Source organism: Pithys albifrons, chromosome 8 (assembly GCF_047495875.1).
Source record: "Pithys albifrons albifrons isolate INPA30051 chromosome 8, PitAlb_v1, whole genome shotgun sequence".
Lineage (NCBI taxonomy): Eukaryota > Metazoa > Chordata > Aves > Passeriformes > Thamnophilidae > Pithys > Pithys albifrons.
In genome coordinates this window covers 11,201,136-11,225,659 of record NC_092465.1, presented here as the reverse complement: position 1 = coordinate 11,225,659, position 24,524 = coordinate 11,201,136, and the positions used below count along the sequence as shown (strand labels likewise).

General features: G+C 40.6%; 1 protein-coding gene across 1 annotated transcript in view; it reads right to left on the bottom strand.

Moving 5' to 3' along the window:
- Positions 1-24,524, bottom strand: part of ADCY5 (adenylate cyclase 5) — a 218,761-nt gene that overhangs the window by 71,941 nt on the left and 122,296 nt on the right. The window contains exons 2-3 of the mRNA XM_071562687.1: positions 14,023-14,172; positions 8,895-9,016 (exon numbers count right to left, since the gene is read on the bottom strand). Coding sequence (XP_071418788.1) covers positions 8,895-9,016; positions 14,023-14,172 — 272 coding nt within the window. The remainder of the gene's footprint in view (positions 1-8,894; positions 9,017-14,022; positions 14,173-24,524) is intronic.

Sequence of the window (24,524 nt, the reverse complement as noted above, 5' to 3'; positions counted from 1 at the left end):
ACTGATGTATGGGTCTGCCAGGAGGGGGAGATAACTGAACTTAGGTGGCTGTCAGAAGGAGGGAGATTGTCCCAGTAGCCTTCTATTAGTGACATTCCCCACTGTGAGCAGGAATGGAGCCAGTGTGTCATCAGCCTCTGCAAAGAAACAATTATTTTTAAAATTAAAAAACCTACCCAAACCACCAACATCAAAAAACCCAAAACAATGAGCTGACATGGTGGATCAAAATGTCACTACTGTACCTCTGCTGGAAAAACTCCCCATTACCTCATACATTCAACCTTCCTCTTCATGTGAGAGGGCAAGTTGTGCTTCCAGATGCTCTGCACAGCTTCTGATGGGGACAAACAGGCATTTACAAAGGATCTTACACTCGAACAATGCCCTGGTCATCCAGCCTTCTGCATGCCACTCTCTGAGGAGATCTATGCAACAGAAGGCTAAGAGAGAATATTTTGATGACTGTCACACAGATACAAGTTTTACAAGTGGTCACCCCACCACGTTTTTGGGTTTGGGGGTCAGTTCTGTAGAACTGGAGTTGTGGGAGTTGATTTCAAATGTTGATGATCCTCCTATATATATGAGGTTCATTGAGGAGGTTGGTTCAAAGAGGGACATCGTTACTGGTCTAGAACATCCTTAGAATCTCTCAGTGCCTTTGAGAGCTTCAGATATTTGCCAAACACACACACAACAAGCACAAAGATCCCTGCTGGCCATGGTATCATGGAAGATAAGACCTATATTCCTGTATTTTTCTTGCTTTTTAGATAGTATCACTCTTCTTTCCAATCTCTGAAAACTATCTGCAAACTTCCAAGTTCTCAGAATCTACACAGTCCCATAAATCCTTATTTCCACCATTTAAACTGTTTGCATCTTGCTTGGGCTTTGTAACAGAAACACAAATGGACACAGAAAAATCTCTGTTTTCTAAAAAGAGCATTTCTATCATCCCCCAAGGGCAATGCCATGCCAGTGGGGTGTGTGAGATGAAATTAATTATATCTCTTTGGTCTTTTGCCTCCTTTGCTCTTTTGTGCAGTCCTCTGGTGCTCCTCATTTCTGTGAGCTCCGTTTCTAAAGTGACCTGTCCTTAGGATGGTTTCCTATAAAAACAACATTTATGGAATTATGCAGTCTGCACAGTCAGTACCAGCCCCTACCTAACTTTTTCACCACTTACTATAAAGCAAAGTTAATAAAAAAGGGAAAGCTTAAAACCTACACTATGACTTTCAGTTGCTGGAGGACATAGACTCAAGTCTGCAATGTACTAACTTGAGTCACAGGATGCAGACCACTCGAGAGCTCTTCTCCACTAATTGGTTTCAGCTTTTGTGTCTTATTCATTATTTATCCAGTGTCAAAATTATATATACACCAGTAAGAACAGATGTACAAATTAGCAGCAATTGTTGAGGGATATAAATATAGTATAAGACAAGAGAAGTTAATCCATCACCATCCAAAACTGTGCCTCTGTTTTAAAGCTTCTGTAAGAAGGTTTTAAATAGTCTTGCAAAGTTCAGTGCATTACAGAATAAAAAGTTTAACTCATTTTTGCTTTTCAGTCATTATCATCTAAAGAGGAAGCAAAAAGGTAGGATGATTTTAACATGAACCTCTTCAAATGTTATATAAACTCAATGTTCTTAAAACCACTTTGCATGTTAACTACATGACAAAGCAGTTCATCAACTGAAATTTAACCAAGTCTTTACAGGAGGAAAGCAAGTCTGTAAAAGCAAGTCTTCACAAAACAAAAGTTTTGTTCAGAGAATATTAATTTTTTCTTGTCAAGGTTACTCCAGAATACTGAGGCCTGGGAGTGAATTAGTTGAATAAACATAATTTTATGGGGTTTTTCCCCTATGAATTTGATACATTTGTTTTTATCAGGCCAATCAGCAAACTTACATTTAAAAAAATAATTTATTTTTAGTACTATTGAAGAAAAAAGGGAATTCAAATAACCTTGATGAGTTAGAATACTGCTCTGTAAACTTCTGCAGGCACCTTCATTATTCTCTCCAAATTACTATTCACAGTATTTCATCATTAAAACATCTAACACTCTTCAATCCATCACCCTGTGAACTTCACAGGCCCCCCGTAAGCTCAGAATAGCAGGCTGTGAATTATACATCACAGGCCCTTCCTAACTGCTGATGGCTTGCTGGTGGCTGCAGATCCGCAGTCACCTGGCACGCTGCACTGCTGGGATGTTGCCTTTATTCCACCACACGTGTCTGAGCGCTGCCTCCAGCGGGGTGCCTGGCAGCCACTTATTTATCTGTTTTGTTCTTCAGAGAGTACAAGCCTCACTCCTGCCCCTGGAGACACCAGGGGCTCCCAGGAGGGACCAAGAGCACAATGTACTCCCAGTTCAAAGAGGAAGATCACAGATCAGGTGAATACTCAAACAAGTTAACATGTATTTGCTCTTCTTAAAGGGGGCTTTGCATATGCACAAAGAAGTAGATTAGTGAAAATATATAAACCTGCTGTATTCTTTGGCTTAAAAGTTCTCACAACTGAACAACTGACACACATGTATTATAAAGAGGGAGTGATTGTGAGTTGAAACATCCCCTCTAATATTAATGGCCAGCCTTATTGCACAGCTTTGATGTCAAGTCCAGGTGTAACAATGCCTGCAAAATCAGTGGATTTTTTACACATGAATTTTAGCTTGAACGCTATTCTCCAAAAGACAGTGATTTTTCCTCTTGAAAATAGTGGATGGGCTAGGAACAGTGAAGTGATTAGTGGTGGTAAAAGCAGAGGAATTCACCTTCATCCACGGGTGAAACCTACTTCCATACCTCCTAAAAATTATTGCTAACTTTAACAAAATAATTACATTTTCTGCAACATTAAAAAGAAAAGATTCATCCCTGGCAGGTGCAGGGGAAGCTCCAAAGAGCTGGGTCTTGACAGAGAAACAGAAGAGTTCCCACAAAGGTAAAATTCATTGCTGTCATTTGGGGAAAGGCGTGGGCAGGCTCATTTCCCTCCTACTCACTTTGCTCATCCTACAGCCTCAGCCAGAACTTACAGCAATTACATGCTGGGGGCCTCTGAACTCACATGAAACCTACACAGTTCCCCCCCACATACCTGCATAAATAACTTTCTACTGTTTGTGGGCACACACCTCCAATAAGGAAAAGGAGGGAGAGGTCTTTCCAAGACTTCATTCTGAGAAACAACCAACCAACCTATGAACACATTTTGGGAGGAAATCAAAGCTCCTGGACTGGCAGGGAGAGCAGCACCAGGAAGCAGGACACAGATAAAACTGGCTCTTGGGCTTTGTCCTGCTTAATGCTGCTATTCCCCATCTCACACATAAAGCATCGATTTTCATTCTACCTCCCCAGAAAAAAAGGAAAGAAGATGAGGAGAAAGCAAATACTAAAAAAGCTGCAGCTCCTACCCCTTCCTGGCAATGAGGCCTTCCAAAGAAACTAAAGCTACACAAATTTTGGCTGAGACAAGAGATTGTGGAATCTTTGAAAATATCCATGGAATAACTGTCAGAAATTTACACCTGCCATACTGCAGTTTTATTTATTAAGGAGGGTAAAATTAAACTTGTTTCTGCTTAGCTTCAATAACATCCTATGACAAAGCATGAAAAAGTTTGGATGAGCTCCTGAACAAAAGTATTCCATCAGTATAAACACCTTCAAAGACAATCTGCTTTCTGAGTGGGCTTGGGAGGATATGTCTCATTATAAACCCAGTTGGCATTTCAAAATGCACTGTTAGCAAGCCCCAAACCAAGAACACAGCACTGAGCAGCACCTTGCTCTGGGAAGCCACAGCTCCAGCATGTCCAGGCACAGCTGTGCCCAGGGAACCCTCGCTGCCATCACAGTTCAGCTTTACTCTGCTGTGTACCTTGATAAGTTCTTTTCCACCAGGAAACATTAAGATCAGATGTCCTGTGTGCAAGGACAGGGGGAGGAGGGAGGAAAAAGATGTCTGCTTAGCTGGAATTTTCCTCCAGTGTCATAGCTCACAATTGCATAGCAACTTGCAACTTCAGAATTTAACACACTTCATAAGCAACTAATTAAGCATCAAAACACCTATAAAAGGAAGAGGTTAAGTTGACACAGCTGCTCTGAATATCCTGAGACAGATAAAGTGCAACTATTCGGTCATTTTTAAAGGGAGAATTTTTTGGTGTTAGGACATAATTAAATCAGAAGACGAGTTACAAATACTTTTCATTTACAAAACTGAAAGCAAATGGTTTGTTTAATTTCTGCAAAAGTTCAAGTTGTCAAGATGTTTAAAAAGCTCTGAGAAACAGGTTAATGTTGCTGAGTACATGATTCATAAGAATTATGTAAAGGCAAGAAGAGAGGAAACTGTCACTTTTACTGCACTTGGATGCCAGCCCTAAAATAAGCTTTTTGAAACAGTTCATCAAAGGAATTTCAATGACAAAGCCAACCTCTATCCCTTCACAGAGGACTTCAAGGCTCCTTTTATAGCACAGAGATTACTATATTTGGCCAAACCCAGATAACATTAAAGCCATTATCACTGAAGTGAGACACTATAAATAGAAATAGTAATGTAAAACGTTTTAAATTCTGCCTGGGAAGCATGATAGATAAACAACATTATCTATGCATATTTTAGGGTTTGTCTATCAAAGCTAATCTCATTCATGATAACATGAACCAATTTAGTTACATAATTCACCTTGTTGTTTACCCACAATTACTTGCATAGTCTTGGGAACTCCTTTCCTGATTGCTTTTGACAATAGACTTTATATTTAACACACGTACATATGTGGGAAAGGTCAAATCACATTCTGAGGTTCTGGATTTGTCAAAGCTAATTCTCATTCAATAAATCAGGACAGGAAATGGTTTCGTTCTCTGTTAAAAGGTTCTGTTCACGTGCATCAAGAAAGGGTTATTAACCCCAAGCATCTTCATCTGAGTTTCATCACCACCCTAAATTCTTCAGAAGAACATAACCCTGAAACAAATTTTGCTGCCAAAAATGACAGGAAATTATATTTTCATTGTGGATAAATTAGTCTCTGAACTTTATTTTCCATAACAATAAGCAGGAGATTATGAACTCGTTCACAGGAAGTCCTGATAAGGCTTAAAAAAGATTTGCTTTTACCCATTCAGGTCAAAAAACCCCACAGTATTTTGCATAAAAAAATCATTCCCTGTACAGAGAGACAGCCTTCCCACTAAGAGAAGTGTAACACAGTAAGCAACATCACAGCAGAACTGCCCCTCATTAAGGGATCATGGCTGTGTTTTATGGACTTACTACTGGTACTTGAGGAAGATCTTTTCTACACAGGTTTTAATCGACTTCTTTTTTCTTAAAAAAAAAAGTCTGTAACACTTTTTTAAGAAACATGTACCCTAGTACCTAAAACAAAGCATGTCACAGGAGAACAGGACACTTAAAGACTCTTAATTTTAAAACTGAAAAAAAAGCCCACACACATTAACTTCACAAGATTTTAGAATAACATTTTCTGATGGTAGAGTGGTTTGGGTTTCTTTTTTAATTAAAATTAGAGGTGGTCTCAAAAGCCCAGACCAAATCATCCCTGAAAATTAAAATATTTAATCTTGTCTGGAACAGAATTTAGTAAACCACTTCTCCCACACAAATGTTAGTCCAGGCCAAGTGCACGAGGCTGACCTGTGCCTCTCGAGTTCAAAGGACCCAAGTTAAACCCAGCTGGATGAAACCCTCCAGTGTCAGGGAGGCTCTTTATTGCCACGCTGACTGTGAATTTGGTGAGCAACCTCACCCTGAAGATCCAGTAAAAATTAAGATCTTGGGTTCTAGACTTTACAATGGCAATCAAACTTTTAAATCAATAGCTAATGAAAATTCCCATCCATTATACTTTCATTTAAAATCTACCTGTGTAAGTCATTCTGGGAGAGTGGGAAAAGTTGAATCCAGCTGATGGAGGAGGAAACCCCACACCTCTGTGCAGACATAGAGACCTTCCCACTTCTACGAACTGCGGAGGAAATGCTCCTGCTGATACATCACCAACAGGAAGCTGGATTCAATGGCTGGGCACAGCACTCTTGCACCGACTTCACATGCCTCTCAATTGCCTTGACACAATAACCCTTAGCTCATAAAAGCTGAAATCTTACGATATTTTTCAATAGTGACAAACACAAAACAAAATTGCTTGGAGCGTTCTCATCTCAAAAGCCTCCCCTTGAGCATTTCCCCGTGCAAAGCAAAGAGCATGTTTGCTTTTATTCAGCCAGTTCATTAATCAACATCATTGAGATGCTGCCTCCTCCCTCCAGTGTGTTTCTGTGTGCATGTAAATGCTTCAAAATCATCCGTCATTCCCACTAGAGGTAGTTTCAGTGCACCCAGGCAGGAGCAAAGGCTCCATGCTGAACTCCTGGTGTGAAATGAGTCATTTGTTCCAAATCATGTTTCCTTTTTTCAGTATTCTTACTTAGCTATTCATTTCCCTAAAGTGCACGAAGATGAGATGTTCCTAAGTTACTTTCTATTTGCTCTCAGTACATACTATTTTATTCCTGTTTCTTATCTCACTTTTCCAGCCTTTTCCATGATTTCAGTGGGCCTTGATTTAGGACCTCACACACAACAAAGCCCACACTTTGAGGAAAATACCGTTTAAGTTGTTTCCCGATGCAAGATCTTTTGAAACCACAGCATCCCTTTGCACTGGAGATAGTCAGTACCTTCAGGGGCCTGACTCCTAAACATTCATTACCATTAGGAGCAAAGTTAAAATTACTTTTAAGCTGCAGAAGTGAATCTATGACATAAATGTTTATATTATTCAATAAATATGTGGGATGTGAAAATCGAATGCTTGCAGGTGTCCTGTTGCCACCCATCAGGACAATCCAAGGAACTGATTGGTGCATTCACCCATTTATGTACATGTTTCACCTGCCAGGTTACTTCACAGCCATAACTGAAAACCACAGCAAACTCTTTTCTCTTTCCATTCTCTGGACCATGTGCCACTTTATGCTGCACCTTCTGAGACCTCCATGTCTTCATCCCAGCCATTATCTTTGGGCTATGTTTTCCAATCACAATTGTTCTATCAGAATACCCCCTGCCTTTAAAATTTCTCATTTGTAAAATTAGTTCATTATTGTTTATTCAGGTTTTGTTTATGTAAGTCATATAATTAAAATTTTAAATCAGTATCATCCTAAAGAGATAATCACCTTTACTAAAATTTGACTGTACTGAACAACTCTCAAACCTGCAAATGGACATATGGAAATTGATGTGAAAGACCACAGTACCACAGTCTTATGCCATGACTAGTCTCAAGCCATATCTGATGAATCACACTGAGTTTGAATGTCAAGTTGACCTTTGAGTACTGGAAAAAAGTAATTCACAATGGGCATCTCTCAGCACAAATTTACATACCTTTGAACAAGCTTCACATTATTAAGGAAAAAATGAATGTGAAGACACGAAACTTAACCTAGTCTCCTGAAAGCACTCTGGATGGCCTCTTCCCCTCCCCTTCACCATATATATTCTTTATTTTTTTGCACTGAACCATTATAGTCTTCAGTTTCTAATAATGTTTTTCTCTTCAATATTGCTAGTGGATCTTAATCTCTTCACTGAGTCACAACCAAATAAAGGAACCACACAGACTTGCCCTGATTTCAGTGAGTTTTACATCAGAGTCTACATTCAACAGTTAGCAACCTCTCAGTTTTCTGCTATTCTCAATTCTCCTTGCTATCCTCAATCCTCAGACAACGTCTTCAAATGCATCAGAATTTCATGAGAATTTCTCCACATCAGCTACTGGAGGGTGCAGTATGTCAGAGAGGTAAGAAAACTACTTTTATTTGTTGAGCTCCAGGTATCATAAAATACGATTCACCAACACACTAAAGCTGTGTAAGACAGAAGGGTTTACAGACATGTAGAGACACAAGGGGTTTTCAGGAAAAACTCTTGCTGGAAGGGGAGATGGAGAAAGAGAGAAAGGAAGGTCTCTGTCCCCAGTTTCTGTGTCTCACTAGAAATATTTTTATAGACTGACAGAGCTGTTACACAGTTGCAGGACGTGGCAGAGCCGAGACATCCCCACAAAGATCAGGTAGAACAGCGGAGGTAAAATGCAACAAGAATAAGCTAAGCTTTGTAATTGCAGCCTATAAGGCTATCAAGCCACTAAAGTACTTCTTTATTGCCTCTTCCCTGGGAAACTGGACAGTGGGAACCAGCTGATACTCAGAAGCTCATAGGGCTGGACTAACCCAACAACACAGACTGGTTTGCCAGAGATTGGATATCAAATTGTTCTTCTCATCCAGGCAGACCAAGGGGCAAGATATTGCTGGGGGACTGAGCAGGTGCCAAAGGCTGTCACTAATGGACCCCTTGCTTGTAATTCCAAACTGGCAGAAACCACTCCAGGAGATCCTGACCTTAGTTGTGACCTGCCACTGATCCTGTGGAAAGTGTTCCCAATCTTTAACTTGCATTCCATCAGGTATTATCAGAAGGGTGCCTGTAACTGTCAAAAACTAACTGAACTCAAATAGATCACCTTCTCAAAAACACCAACACTCACTTCAGAAAAGAAAAATGAAACGAAAAACTAAACATAAGAGATCAGTTAAAGATGCTTCTCAAAGGAAGATATTGCAGGAATGTGGCAATCCTACTATTATCCTATAGACAAACTTTCAAAAGTCAACTCATTACACTTTAGAGTCTTTACACTTATTTTGGATTATGTGTCACTGTCATTTTTGTCCCTGGGTGTCAAATGCCAAGCACTGTGAGGGGCCCTCCTCCCCCATGGCTGGGAGATGGGCTGCTGTTCTTACCTGACATTGTCATGCTTCTGGATGTAGATCTTATGAAACATCATGTCTTCCTGTTTGGCATTAATGTCAGCTTTCATCTCCATGGCAACATGTCGAGGAAGTACAGAGAGCAGGAGACGCTCCTGTGGAGTCAGACAGATGAACCAATTAAAACACCTGCTGCCCAGTTAACAAACACACTTTGTTCCTTACTGGGGAGAAGTGACTCATCAGTTTGGTGGGAGATGGGTACAACCAAGCAAAATGGTCTCCATAAACCCAAGCAGTTTATGATCCCCTAACCAGTCATATGCAATTCTGTCCCAGCCCCGCAACAAGAACTCAATGCTTTTAGAAGAAAAAATATTGTTTTTCATTCCAGATGCACTGACCTTATGATTCATGGTTGCCAGTTCTTGCAAGTGAAGGAACCATGCAACTCAAAAAAGGTCTGTGCACCATTCTTGGAAGGACTCTGATAAATGATACTGTCTGACCTCCCACACAGCCTCTGCACAGGACTGTGAAGTTCTTCACCAGAGGAATGATACCCCAACACCCTTGGGCACCATTTAAAATTCCTTCCTTGCTTATCTAATCAACTAAGCACTTTACCCCAGCAGGCACAAACCTGCTCTTAGCATCTAAAAGTCGTAGGAATGCCCTGATAAAACTAGCATGAAGAGTTAGCCCAACTCTACAAAGCAGAATTCTACTTCTACAGTTAAAACTGCTATTAGTGCCCAATTGCATTAAGACCTGTAAACCCACCCACCATCTACAAGAGTATTTGCAGTAACCACCTGTCATCAACATTTGTGGCTCTCCTTGCCCCTCACCTGGCACTTTTATTTATTGATGATAACTTTAGTGTGACTGTCATAACATTATTTTGCAATCTGTTCCATACAGTTTGCAAAAATTAGTCACATGACAAAATGAAGGCTTTGATGATTCTCCTAAAAACTCACACAAAAGCAAGTGCTTATTATTATTCCAAACTTGGTGCAAATTTCACACAGAAGTTAAAGGATTTAAATCTGCAGGCAATTTGTGCTCCAGAGATGCATTTATGTATTTCAGGAATCACACCTAAGAATTCTGCCCAGAGCTTCATTCTATTCTCAGTCACACCCCTCACTGTTCAAAGAAGTTTTTGCTATGGCTTAAGAAGGTGGGGAGCATCTCCTTTGGGATCAGCTCCACCGTGGTCCAACTTGCAGGCAGTGCTCTGGAACAGCTGAAGAATCCCAAAAGCTTGTGATATCCTTGCCTTTATTTTTCTTTACCTGCAGTGAACAGAGGGAAGAAAAGGGCCTTCCTTCCTGATGACACAGAAAGACCATGGTGCAAATCAAGGTCCCCAACCTTATCTATATCTAACAGCTCATTAATTCTCAACAGCACGGGGAGCAGCAGGGCTCAAAGCAGCCCCGACTCACAGGGGTCAGCAATCCTGTCCTAATTACTCACATCCCCAAAACACTTGCCCATACTACAGTTGTAGGCACATTTCTGGTTTCTAATTCCTAGTTTTAAGTGAAAGTTCCACATTTATTTCTTCATCTAAGGAGAGAAGCGAACCCTGGGGAAACCAGAGGAAGATGAATTCACTGAAAATGTGCTCAGCATGCCCTGAGACATTTTATAGTCTGCAGCACTGTCCAGTATTTCCTTATTTTTCCTCCTCAATGTGTACCTTAAAGAGATTGATTCTTGCCTCCAGTCTCTGAAGAGATAGTAATAACACAGAAGACGTGGGGAGGGATTTCTATCTCTGCTCAAAACTGCAGCAGTTCTGATAAGATCCCTTTTTTTCCTGAAGTACTTCACTAGCATACTGCAGGAGCTAACACTTACATATCCACTTTTATTTTCCCAAGAAGATCATGAATCATGCACATATCCTTAGGCTTCTGTCAGGTATTAGCACACTCCTTGAGTAGAAAAGCACAACACATTTGCGTGCTTTCCAGAGTAAATGGTGTACACGCTGTAGTCATTTGCATATTCTAATAGGCATTCTCAAATGTGTGAAAGCTGCTATTTTATGTGTGATTTTACACATCTTCTAAATAACTTGGAGCTTCATGGGAGGTTCAGGGGCACCCACAGGTTTGGAACATTCCTTGTAGGCGCACGAACACGGAGGGTTTAGTTGCTTTCAAAATACGTTCAGGAGTGCCTGTTACTAGTACTCCAAGAGATGTTCACACACATTTCTGAGTAACTGTTACTTGAGAGCCTGCACCCCTATTCTGCCTGACACCCCAGGCACTTGCCAGATTAAATCACCAATATTTTCAAGACACTTGAGATCTCCAGGAGCTGAACTAACATCGCTCTGAACTAATAATCAGAGAGTAAGACAGGCTTATCAGGGGAAACAAATGCATGTAGCACAACATCCCTTCATGCAGTGACTAATTAGGAAGCTGAGCCATGTTACAGAGCTGAGCATTATCGTTATTCTGTTTGTTTGGAGCATCACAGTCACTGAAAATAACCTCTGGAGCTAACAGAAGAAGGCTATAACAAGTGTATTTGAAAAGCACAAGCCGTGTTAACAGACCTCCAAAACACCAAAATCCCTTGTTTTATTTCAAATGGAGCACAGAAATTAAAGTCTCCACTAGAGTACAATTTTAATTTTGGTACAATGACTAGAAAGCCCTCGCTGTAAAATCACTCATTATGCACCAGTGAGGTGACTAGGACTGCTGTTTCATAAATCTAACAAGGCAGCATTCTGACTTGATAAAAAAGCAAGAGCAAATGCGTATATAGCTCTCACTTCAAAACAACAGGCAAGTATAGTTCTACTGAATTATACATTAAACATATGCATCCCAATGAGCAGGAGTCTCTAGAACAGGCCCAGATGAAAGAGTACAACACAGATCTACTCTGTTTACATACGTACACACAGATATATGTGCACATGGGCACACACATCTCTACAAAAACTCTGCACTATATAGGAATTTTAACTATTTACATCATGCTTTCTCAGGATGACCCCAAATCACTACAAATATTTAGTACATCTGTCTTCAGGTTTAGTAACAGTTCCTTTTTACCACAAGTGATGAAGACATGAAAAAAAGCAGATAACAAATTTTCAGAGACAAAAGAGAAGCAATGTTAGAAGTAAGACTGGGCAGTCACAATAACCCATCTCTTACCCAAATGCTAAGTATTTGCTCACTACAGATTGTGGATAACTCTGGGCAAGCAACAGCGATTCCTGTTATGGCTGTGCCCTAGGTTATCTCAGGTCGTGAAATCACAAGTCATCTCTCTTTTCCACTGGACATTCTGGATTTTTTACTTACATTCTGGCTAATTTCAGGTGCCAGTAAATGCTTAATAAAGGAAAATACACATTCATTTGCCTGAGAAAATCTATCCTGCCTTTAGTAGAGAAGAGCACATGGAAGCACCATCACATCTTCAGAAAAAGACAAGCAACTCTAACAGTGTTGGGCTGTGCAGTTGTGTTTTCCTCCACCCCTGTCTGGAGCCTGGCTCTCCCAGGTGTGGGCTGAGCTGCCTTTATTGTGTTTGCTGTCACCTCAGGATTATCTCAATGCATTCTGCACAGGGATGCATCTGAACTGAACCTGCAGATCAATGTCAGTGCAGGCTGTCACAGCAAATAATCTCATTAGGAGTCTCCAGATGCCAGGACCTGCAGTTCCTGCTGGCAGGACTGGAGAGCACTTGCAGTGACTGGATTTAACCCATGTTTTTCTGCTGTCCTGGCTTTCCCTTGTGTGGCATAGAACTGTCTGGGGAAGGAGAGGAGAAAAAGGCATTAAGGGAGAGCATTTGTCAGCTCTCACGAAGTGCTTCTGAGACAGAAGCTCCTAAATCCAGAATGGCCTAAGCATTCAAGCCATGCTGCCAAGGCACTCTCTCAGCAGGGGGGACAGAGCTGTAATCAATAAGGAAAATGGCATCTTTTCTCGGCTCAATCCTTTCCTCCATTTCAAGGTGTGGAAGGAGGAGTGGCTGCTCATTTCAGCTTTCTAAGGCTACATTTGTTGCAAAGAAAAAAGGAGCTTTGAGTGTGAATCTTGTTTTCGTACATCAACTATCAAAATAAGGCATGTGGACACATTATTTTGCAGTAAGAATTGAACAGCAAGTGTATTAGCCAGAGGTAGCTCATGAAACACTGCCAAAAGTCAAATCCGTAGATGCAGATGGGCTGAGACATGAAGGAAAATTAAGCTGCATTGCCACAGAGATTCAAAGACTCTCCAGCTGATTCATTCCCCTGACCTCTCCCTCTGACAACCAAGCTCTGAGATATCTCTCAAGGGATGAGTGGAATCTCCATTTCATAATTCATTTTAAACTGCACTGGACAGACCACTTTGAGATGTACTGCAGGACAGAGATGTCTGCAAGGGAATAGTTAAGCAGCCCCAAAGTGTCCTTTTTTGTCTAATTCTGAGGACACAAGAGATTCATTGCAAGAAAAGGCACAAATTATTTAGGGGAGCAGATACATTCAGCACCCTTGATGACTAAGCTGTATGCTGGCAACCAGGGGTCTTTCTACAGCAAAAACCCCAATGAAGTTGGTGATGAATCCTACTTTTTGAACAAACTCAGTTCATTTGAGGCCAATAAGGCATACAGAAGAGTGAAAGCAGGTAGGAATCTTCAGGAAAGGCAGGAAGAGGACCCTCTTTGGAGTCATGTTCTGTGGACCAATTTTACCTTTCACTTCTGAAACCTGACTTACAGCTCCGTGTTGGCAGTGGTTTTGTTGACAATCTCATCATACTTTGACCTTACAAAGAGTGTCAGTCCACAGCCTGTGTGCTACATCTGCATTCAACACAGGTCTTCAATGACCAGTGCAAAACCACTATGCAGACTCTCTGTGTACTGTGTAATTTTAACCTGCAGAGCACATACCACAGGATATGCTGATGTCTCTGGAAAAGTCCATCAGGGTATTGGGGAAGAACTATGCCCCTGAGCTCTCTTTAAAAATCCTGTCCTCTATCATCAACCTATTCTTGCTTGGATTACTCATGAAGCAAGCAGCCTGCAAATCCCATCCTACAGGAACAATTTGCATGCTAATTCTGTTCCAACAACTTCATTTTTTATTTCCGATTGTTGCTCTTACCTGCTGCTGGTTTTCCCTCTGAGAATGCAGCCTGGCTTGTATGCATTCCCTGGTCTCCTGGAAAGCCTGTCTTTGGGACACCTCTGCTGGATAGTGGGTACACACGCCTACAATGTTTGTACACGAGAAGATGAGAACATTGGAGACCAGCTGCAACAAAAAAAAAAGAAAAAAAAAGAAAAAAAAAGAAAGAAAAAGAGAAAAATACTTGGTTACACTTTGGAAAACTGCCATTGGTAACAAAGCACCAGCCAGAACCCAGCCCCTTTCATGACTTCTTAATCCAAGACACATTTAAATTTCAACCTCTTAATTCCAGTGTATTTTACCTCTCTAGTCTTTAAAATATAAAACTTCCATAATAAAGCCACCATATATTACTTCGCTAATAAGAAATAACAATTCCTCTGGTAATTCTGTAATCTTGCTTTTGATTATCCATTATCTTGGAACTACTGGGACACAAATCTATCTAAAAATGCATCAATGCCCTGTCACTAAAAGTTAGCTACGACTCGTGCAGACATATCTGACAGAGACACACAAATATGTCCATGTCTGTGTACCTACATATCTGGCTCCAAAACATATCAAAGGTACATTAAACCATTTGGAAATAGTGCTTAAAATACTGAAGTGTTGGTATTCACAAGGCTTAAAAGCAACTGAAGTGATTTTTTAATCTAGTTCCAACTCAAAATTTTAATGTACCAGATAAAAGATAAGCTTTTCACATTTCTGTGAACATGACTACAGAAAGAGGTGTTAAGTCTGAAGCATATTGAGGCTGGACAGGCACGAAGGAAAAGTTAGATCACTCTTCTGCTCCCATGTGGGTTCAGTTAGTAAGGAAGCAGTCACATAACTTTTGCTGAAAACTCGTATAGCAATCTTTTATTTCCCAACTATTTTTTAATAAAAAGGAAAAAAAAGCTTGCCTTTGGTGGCATGTGGTTGAAGCAAAATGTTCAAACCCACATCTGATGGCACAATGTAAACATTTCCCTTGACAGAGGTCAGGTACAGTCCGACTTCTCGCACAAGCTGTACTGGAACTCCATTTGAGGGCAGATTTATTTGAAACACCTCTCATCTCTTCTACTGGGAAAGACTGTCAGACCTGCAAGATTCTTAATAATACAAATCTTCGTCTATTCCCTAATGAGTCCAAATATATCCTTTGCCTTTATTACTTTTTTACTTGCAGAATAAAAAAAGTAGTTTCCAGACCAGCCCATTCCCTGAAAACATGGAGTCAGGCTCTGAAGGGCAGGAGAGCAAAAGAGCAGCCTTCAAGTCCTGAGTTCACAGGATGTGCTCAGGATTCCCCAGACCAACATTGTGCAGGAGACAGGAGCCACCCCCACCTTCCAAGAAAAAACCTGACTGGGATTACTCTAACTCTTGGACTTCATCCACATGCTAAGGACAGTGACAATTCTTTCATTAACAACTCTGACTTGAAACAGGATTTAGGCAGAAAAATTGTCTTTCAGCTCAAATAAGCAACACCTTAAACTACATCCAGATGAGGGACATCTCTCTGTGGACGGCTGCCAGTAGATGGCAACACTCCAACTTCCCAAGCTCCTGAATCCAAGAGCTGCGTTTCAGGCTTCCTCCCTGCAGTGAGTTCCCACACTTGGGTACCACAGTACAGTGACCTGCAGGTTACAGACACCCACAGGTGATGGCCACCAGTGGCAGCTTTATGTATTTACAGATAACTGGTTTCATGGAGGAAATTATTCTCAACTCGCACAGGTTGCTCCCACCCCCCAGAGCCCACAGTTCACACAGAGGTGGGGCTTTTGAAGATGCAGGTCATACACATGGACATGAAATAAGTCCTGATCCTAAACTGAGAGATGGCCTTCACAATTATATTCTCACTCAGCCCTTTCTAAGACCAGCTGAATCCTGGCAGATCCGAGGTCCTCCGTCTCTCTCCCCTCAAGTTGTTCAGACACCAGTCAACCTCAGTCAGATCTGCCCAGTTACCCTAACCCAGTGCTGCATCCATGGCAGTTGATGGGGTTTTTTTGCTAATAATGATAATTTTTAAAGATGAAAAATCCCCCCTTTGGAAAAAACCAACCAACAACCAAACGAACCATACCAGTGTTTATTTTAGGGAAGAAACAGCTTAAGAAGGGAGATAAAATAGGGTTTTCTGAGGAGTTACTCTGATTCCAACTCTACAGATGCACTGAGACTCTCAGCCAGTGAACAGCACCTCTACAACTTCCATATGGTTAATATGGGCTCAAAGGGGTTAAAACCAAACAGCATCTTTTGCATACCCAGATCACAGCAAGACACTCAGATTCTCTCTATTGGAGCTATTCAGATGTGCAGTAAGAAGAAAATTTGACAGGGCATACAAAACAGCAGGGAAGTGCATCTCTCTCTCTGTGTCTATAGATCTACACCTGTTAGAGTTTCCTTTCAGAATAGTTAGGATACCAATATTTGTTTCCTGAAATGGGTAGATTTGTATTGACTTCCATGACTTGAGTAAAAGCCAGCAATAAGCTTGTCTGTGATATTCTGTAGCCATGTATTAGGCCATGAAACTTTCAAGACTTTTGCAAAGAGAACCACGTAGCACGCATGGCAAAGTATGATCCTTCCTTCACCGAGGCAAACCAAATCATCACACATGTTGCAGGAGTGGGTGTGGGCAGTGGGGATAACAATCCTGACTCCCCTTCAGACACAGAAGGAGCTCTCAGCATACTTCAGTCAAATGAGACACCCGAACCCTAACTCTTGAGGTGAATACTCTGAGCACATGGAAAAGGGAAATAAGCAGTTTGGTGCTTTAATCCCAAGGCTGTGAGACTTCATTTCACTTACAGTCACTAGGAAAAAACAAAAGAACCTCCCCACTTTGAATCTTGCATCAAGGACGGGAGACAACAGGTGGTTCAGATGCCAAGTAACATATCAAGAGTTAACAGAACAGAGGAATAACTCAATCCTGAAAACAAGCTCTTCTTTGGCCTATCTCAGCAAATTGGTATTTTGCCAACAGAGTCCCTCCAGTGGGGTCCGCCCACAAAGATACTGTTGCTGTGATGATGCCTTCAACAGCCAAGCCATTCTGTTCAAGGCAAGTGATTCACATTGTACAGTGACCAGCACTGCCAGTGGAGAGTACAAAAAACATCGTCAGACTTGACATCAATGATAACATTTTTTGGAACACAAAGCAGTAACTTTTCTGCACTCACTGACGTTACTTTACGCAAACCCAAGGGACGTGGCAGAGCAATTTATGAGATAGATTCAGGTGACCAGGCTTCATCAAGTGGGAACTAAAGCTATGTTGCAATGTAATTTTTAAGTAGCAGGGGAAAGGTATCTGTATTTCTTCTGTTAAGCACAAGCTCATTTAATTCACAGTTATGGCACCTTTGCAACACACCAAAACATAAGGAGTGAAATTACTGTGTAATTTCTGTGTTTCTGTGCAACTTTTCTGTGAACATATCAAAGATCTGCAGGGATTTAAAACCTGAACTCCTACTATTTGCAGCCACACATGTTACTGAGCAAGAGCATTTTGTTCAATCTATGTTAACAATCATTTTCTACACAGGTATTTTAAAACACAATAAAGCAAAAAAAAATTCTAACAGCACTATTTTTTTTTCATACTCCTCTCTCTTAATAAAACAAATTTATATCCTGTTTGCCAAATGGTAGTACTTGCTTAGCAGTTTCCTTGCCATTTTGCTATGGTAACCAGCTTCAGTCCCAGGAGGAAAGAGATGATGTAGATACTAAAAAACTGATTCCCTAAGCTCCATGGCTTGAAAAGTAAAAACATATTATGGCAGCTATTTCAGACAATCTGTGCTTGAAGAGCTGTTCAAGGCAGTGGAAAGATATAATGGTCTGTTTTGTAGTTGATTTCCTTCCCCTGCCTAGCCAGAAATTTAGAGGAAGAAGACTCCTCCTACCCTTCTGATTTTAGAAAATAATAGTTTATGAAAGACCATTTAACTTACATACAGCTCCTAGATAAGCTATTAAACCTGCCTGCAGTATTGCATGCACGAGTATTTTGTAAATGAACACATCCACATCACCTGTGCGAGGCAGAGAAATGCTGTTCTCCAGGGGTTACCAAGGCAGAGTTCTTTAAAGGTGATTCAGTACCTAAGGAAAAGCTGTGCACTATGAGGGGCTTTCAAAAACCACTGTGACTCCTCAGTTCCACTGAAATAATAGATCACACAATCTCCAACAACAAAACACAGCAGACAGTTTGTAGTCGCTTTGATTTCATTGCACAAACAGAGCCATGCAACGCTTTTGTTGAATCTCCTGCAGGAAACTGTTTTCAGTATTTTTTCCCTTAGTGACTGAAGGGAAAAAAGAGATGGAAACAGTTTTGTTCCATAGTTCTAGGAGTTATGAAAACCGGGTATTACAAAATCAAAATTGAGAGCTAAATTTGGCCTGACATTATTGTAACAAAATTGATGTTTTGGGCACCTCAGGCCAGCCTGAGGAAGAAGCAGAATGTCTCAGTCCAGGAGAGAGCCTCCAGACCACCACAAGCAGAAGAAGTATCAGCTTGCATCAATATTGCCACACTTCTGCCTGCTGTGCTTCTATTCAACAATTCTTCAAACACCAGATGCTATTCAATATGTCATTAAGAGACAACAACTCGCTTAGGAGAAATAGCATCAAGATAAATTTTGTTAGTTCCCTACCTCTGCCAGAGCAAACAAGGCTGGCTACTGACATGGGAAGGTGGACCATGTTCCTTGCAATACCACTGCTTATAATAAAAATCACAGCTCCTGTATTTTGCCAAGTTACTCTGCCCTGGCCTACTTGTCTTTGGAGGCTCTGCGTTATTTCTGCTCTGAGATCACAGCATTGGGCTACTCGCATTAGTTTCCAACACCATTTGTCTGTACTTTGTTTTCCTACTCATTTTTCACTGAAATCAAAATATTGTTTTTCTATTTCTATTAAGTCCCATTTTGAAAACAATTACATTTGAAGCTTTTACTGTGGGCCTGTAAAACTGTCAATAGGAGAATCAAAAGTCATGCAAAACAACCTGCAGCAAACAACCTACAGCAAACCAAATATCCCTTATTTCCAGAGTGTGACACTGCTCTGTCCCTGCTTTCCAGCTCTCATGACACTCATCCAGTAGCAATTTTTTTATTAAAGTGATCATCTGTGCAACAGCCAGGCTAAAAGCAGATAACAACTGACCTCCTAGACTACATTTCATAGTGGCAAACTGGTCCAATTATTAACTGCTGGGGCAGACACTGAAATTGGCTTTGCTTTTGAGAGTTCCCTTTCTTAACGTTGAAAAATTATTATAAAATCTTGAATACCTACCTGGAACAATGTAAGAACAAAAATATGATGACTACAAAAGCTCTAGCTATCCAAGATATTTTTACTGCACATGTACATGCAATCATGAATTGGAAGTATGGATAAATTCTGAAGATAAAAAGAACAAACATTATGAGAAAGTGTTGTTGTTAGAAAGTATAGCTGGTGGTGTTTTTTAAACACTTTCCCTGAACGGCAATTAACCCTCTATTGCCTCTTTATATCCTACTGTCTAATAAAAAAATTGGAGCAGTTACACAGCCAAAGGCATAATGAAAATTAAAATGAAAGACAACATCAGCTGGCTCCAAGATCAAATTACTCATGTGTTTGTGCTGTATATACAACATCTTTCATTTCCCAGAGCTACAACCAGCAGAGTATTAAGACAGTGAAAACTTGTAGATTATGCTAGAAAGATAGTTCAAGTCATGTGGCCTTTTCCCAGCATTTAATCAGTAAAGAAGGTTTCAATTTTAAATGTGACAGATACTTTTACTGAGTATTGAGAGACAGCTGCAACATCAAAAGATTACATCAGTAAACCAGAGCCCAAGAACAAATTTTCTAAAGTTGCTATATGGTGTTTTCCCTTTGCTCTGCCACTGCTGAGCAGCAACCAGCACCTGGATCTTCGGCAGAACAGAAAACCAGTTACAGCCACTCCTTCCAAAGGCTTCTCTAACTGCACTTGACACACACAAGTGGTGCTACTGAAGTCAGTGTCGAAAGTTTAAATGCTTCCCTGAATCACTGTTAAATAATTAAAACTTTTAAATCCTGTTTTTATTAAAGAACAAAACATTACCAACACAGATGTATTTTTAGCAAGGTTCTCAAGAGGAAAAAATCCTACATCAAGCACATACATTCTACTCCTTATCACTGTTTTATTATTTAATTTTTCTGCTGGGATTTCAGTGTGATCCTATTTTCTTTCATTACTGACCGATAAGATTAAGTGGAGGAGAATGTACTGTCCTAACCAAATCTTGGTGTAACATCAGCTAAAATAAGTATTTCTATGTCTAAATTTTCCTGGAACTGTATCACAATCCCAGCAGTGTCCTCTGCATGGTGGCACAGTCTGGTGGGGAGGAAGTGCTGCCCTTCCCCAGCAATAGAGCAGTAGGGAAGGAGATGTCCATGTCTATCATCCATCGCCACCGAAACTAAGTGGTGATCAAGTTTCTCTTTAACTCCACACTTAACACACTTTACGAGCTATGATTCAGCACTGGTTTTCATGTCAGGATCCTGGATGGTGAATGGGATGAAGCAAGCTGACAGCCCTGGGCTAAGAGGGAGAGACAGCCACATGGGAAGCTGCCACTCCAGGGAAAACACCCTGTGGCCCTTGGATGCAAGCGTGAGACCCTGAAATAATTCAGAGGGAGGCTTCTTCCAGTAAAACAGGGACATTTCCCTTTTCCCTTTCCCTGTTAACAATTCAACCCCTGCTTTATTGATGGAATTACCACCTAAGTCTTTGCAACCAGACTTGCTCCTTCAAATCCGATGGCTTCTTACCTTAAGAGATGGAACACCGGCCAGACACTTCTCAGCACAGAGAGTTGAGCAGAAGCTGCATGTTTGGCCCATTTCAAATCTGCTGTGGCAGCCTCCAGAAGGAAGAACATGACAGAAATGGAGGACTGGGATTGATACAGATCTCATGCGCAATACTGTGCAGTATTTTTACCTTTGTAACACTCCAGCTCACTTAACCTGACCCAGTGAAAATGCATTGCACCATGAGTGAATTCTTCTCCCTGAACTGTGTTTATTTCTGATCCATAGAGGTACCTCTGTGACAAAGACTTCAGCAACAAAATACAATCTTACTGATAAAAAAGCTCTTCAACCAGGATTTCAAACATTAGGTACATCTCTTTGAGCACATGGAAGTGGATGAAAGCTCCCAAACTTTCTGTGCATGACTCACAGCTGTTGTTGGGTAAACATCTCCACACACAAAATATGTCAAGATAATTCTGACAACTGTACAACACTTGCCCAGATGCATGTTAGCTTAGGCAACCTGGACTATTACTTAAGAAAAACAAGCAAAGCTAGGATATTCCAGCAAAATCAGCTGTTCTGCAAATGATTGTAATCACATTTGAATATGAGTTGCTTTCAAGTCTGTCCCACCTGTTCCAGTGCTCTCAAGGCAGAAGAAGCTGTTCAGATAAGAAGATACAATAGGTGTTAATAAAAAACATTGTAATTGAATAGAAGTTGGATTAAGATGTCTGATTATCCAGATTCTCTGCCTTGCCTCTGAAGCTAAAGGAAGCTGTAATCAATGAGGAGAAAAGTTGAGAAATACTTTTAATTCATCTTTTATATCTTATTTCCTTCCCTGTGTGATGGAAAGGATGTGAAGAAAGGATGACAAATGCTTACATTTTCTATCACAGTCCCTTAATATTAGTTCACTACACTGAAACACAGACAAAACTCTATTTAATATACACCAACTAACTCAACAAGCAAATACATAAGCTGATTTGAGCCAAAGTAGGAGCAAGACTTTGTTTACTTTCCCTTTGGGGCGCATAGTGCCTGGCACTACACCAACCTCAGAGACCTCTGAAGTCTGTCCTGCAGGATCCACCCCATCCTCCTGTCAAGGGGTGCTCTGCCTTTCCCAAAATCTTACACAGTGCCAGCATCACAGAGAAGCACGTTCCCAAGACCTGTGGCGGCGTTCAGTGGAGATGAGAGAAAATGTCTGTACCAAATAAGCAAAATCATGAAGACGAACATCGCTTTGCTGCCCTCCATCACAGTGAACCCTAGTCCTTAGTGTTCCTGGGAATATTTCTGGAAGCCCTGGATTCAGATACAGGCATCACCCCTTATCTCCCATCGTCATTTTTAAGCACAGGCGTCACCTCCAGGTCACTGGCAAAACAAAAATATTTATGTAGTTACATGAAAGTCTTATTTATCTGGGAAAATGGAACACTCTCCAACTGCTCAGCAGGAAGAAATGAGTGCCCTAAATATGGTCTGTAAGATATAAAAATTGCTATTTCCCAAGCATTTAGAATGTGTGTTTTTGGGAGGTGATGAGTTAGGATGGTTTTGTTTGTTGGCGTGGGAAGAAATGTAAAACTGAAGAAAGAATGGAATACAGATGGATATTTTGGTTTTGATTTAAAGACATCGTTTCTTCTTCTGTTGCTGGATTTCAAATCAAGCTTGCCCACAAGCTCTACTCTTTCCTATTAAGATCCCTATCCCAACATATATTTTTAATAAACAAAACTCGCCAAGCACCACCAGCAAAGTTTGAACTCTTGAACTGAAGCAGTGGCTTGCACCAGATGAGGTGAAGGAGCAGCATTCATAGCAGACAGCAGAGATTGTGCACAGACACCACTAACACACAACTCAGTCTAAGGGGTCTGGCAGGATCACAACTGAACACTCTCCTTTAAAGGCTGATGTGTGGTTTCGCCAGCTGTTACAGTAAACTGGGCTTATTCCTGCATCAGAGAGGTTGCATACAGGTCTGAAATTTGTTATCATACCTCATGGTCTGGTTGCTTGAGCAGCTGAGAATACTGATCTCTACACAGATTTGGTTTCAACAACACAAAACCTCAGTAGGCAAATTCCCGACCAAATTTTAACTGAGCAAAGTGATCAGCTTGAAGGCACATTCCTTGGCCTTTGGCTTTGTCATACTGAACTTCAAAGGTCTACAGTAATACAATAAAGATTTTATAGAGAAGCTCTAAAAGACTCTTCAGAACTGTTTATAAAGACAAGTGTAAGACAAGTCAACGACAGCGATTACCACCAGCTCTGTTTATAATACAAATTACACAGCAGAACTCAGCCTGCCTTTATGTCACCGAACACAACCCCTCTTCTCTGCCTGTGGAGCTGCACTGCTGCACTCTTCGTGTCTGTCATTCTGCCTTCTTATACGGTAAATCTTGTTATTATCCATCCTGGACTTTCCTCTCAGCTCCCCATTCTGCCTTTCCCCCAAGCACATACACAAATGCACGGCCCCACCATTCCAGGATCAAACCAAATCACTATTTTTACATTAGCCAAGATGAACCTTATTCTGTTCCGACACCTTCCAAAATTTAGTCACTTGCTACTACATGAGCTTTTCACAGCACACTTTACAAAACACAGTTTTAATTGCTTTGTGATATCTGAAGGAAAACATTTCAAGGTAAACTTTAGAGGCTTATGTATTGGAAACATTACCCAAGTCCAATACCACAAGGCTGCACCATTAATTTCTGTAAGCATTAATAAAAGGCAGGAAGAAGGATGCTTGAATCAAGATATGCTGTAGCCAAAGGATATTTTCACCAGAATCTTAAACCTGCTTTTTCTCACTGTCAAAAGTATAAGATGAATACACTAAAATATTGGAATTATAGTACTGTAAAAATTGCATTGTTTAACAGAAACAAACAAATCAATCTCACTTTGCTGCAGATCCACAGTTTGGAAAAGTCTTTGAACTCTGACAATTGAAATAAGCTGGGTCAGATGAGAATCAGGCAGGATATAAAGAAACTAAATCCAAATTTCTGTTGCTAGTGGAAAATTTTGAGCCTGTAATTGAGCATGTACTTTTATTCTCCCAAAGATCATTACCAGAGATTATGCAGCTGAATAGGTTTTCTGAGGTGAACTTAAAATAGTCCGAACATCACAGTAACCTCCCCAAGAGGATACTGTACACCATAGAATTGAACTTTGAAAAACAATAAATTATGAATATTTAAAGTAACCTAATCTGATGAAGACAGAAAAAAATAGAAAGTACTTATTTTCAGAATTTTTTGTAATATGCCAACAAGACAGAACTTAAGAGACCTCATGGACTATGCAGTTCATTTCCCCCTTGCCTCTTAAAAAACTGTCATAACCAAAAACTGATACCACAATTCTGTTGAAGTTTAAAGGCCACTGAATAGCAATAGTTGATTTTCTTATATTATGTGTAGGATTTCCCTTAATATATTCCAAAGAGACACTTTTCCTGGAGTGGACGATACTGGCAACAAACAAATTCCCTTGCAATTTTCTTTCCTTGTCATCATTAGCTCTTGCATTACTGCTTAAATATTTAGTCATGG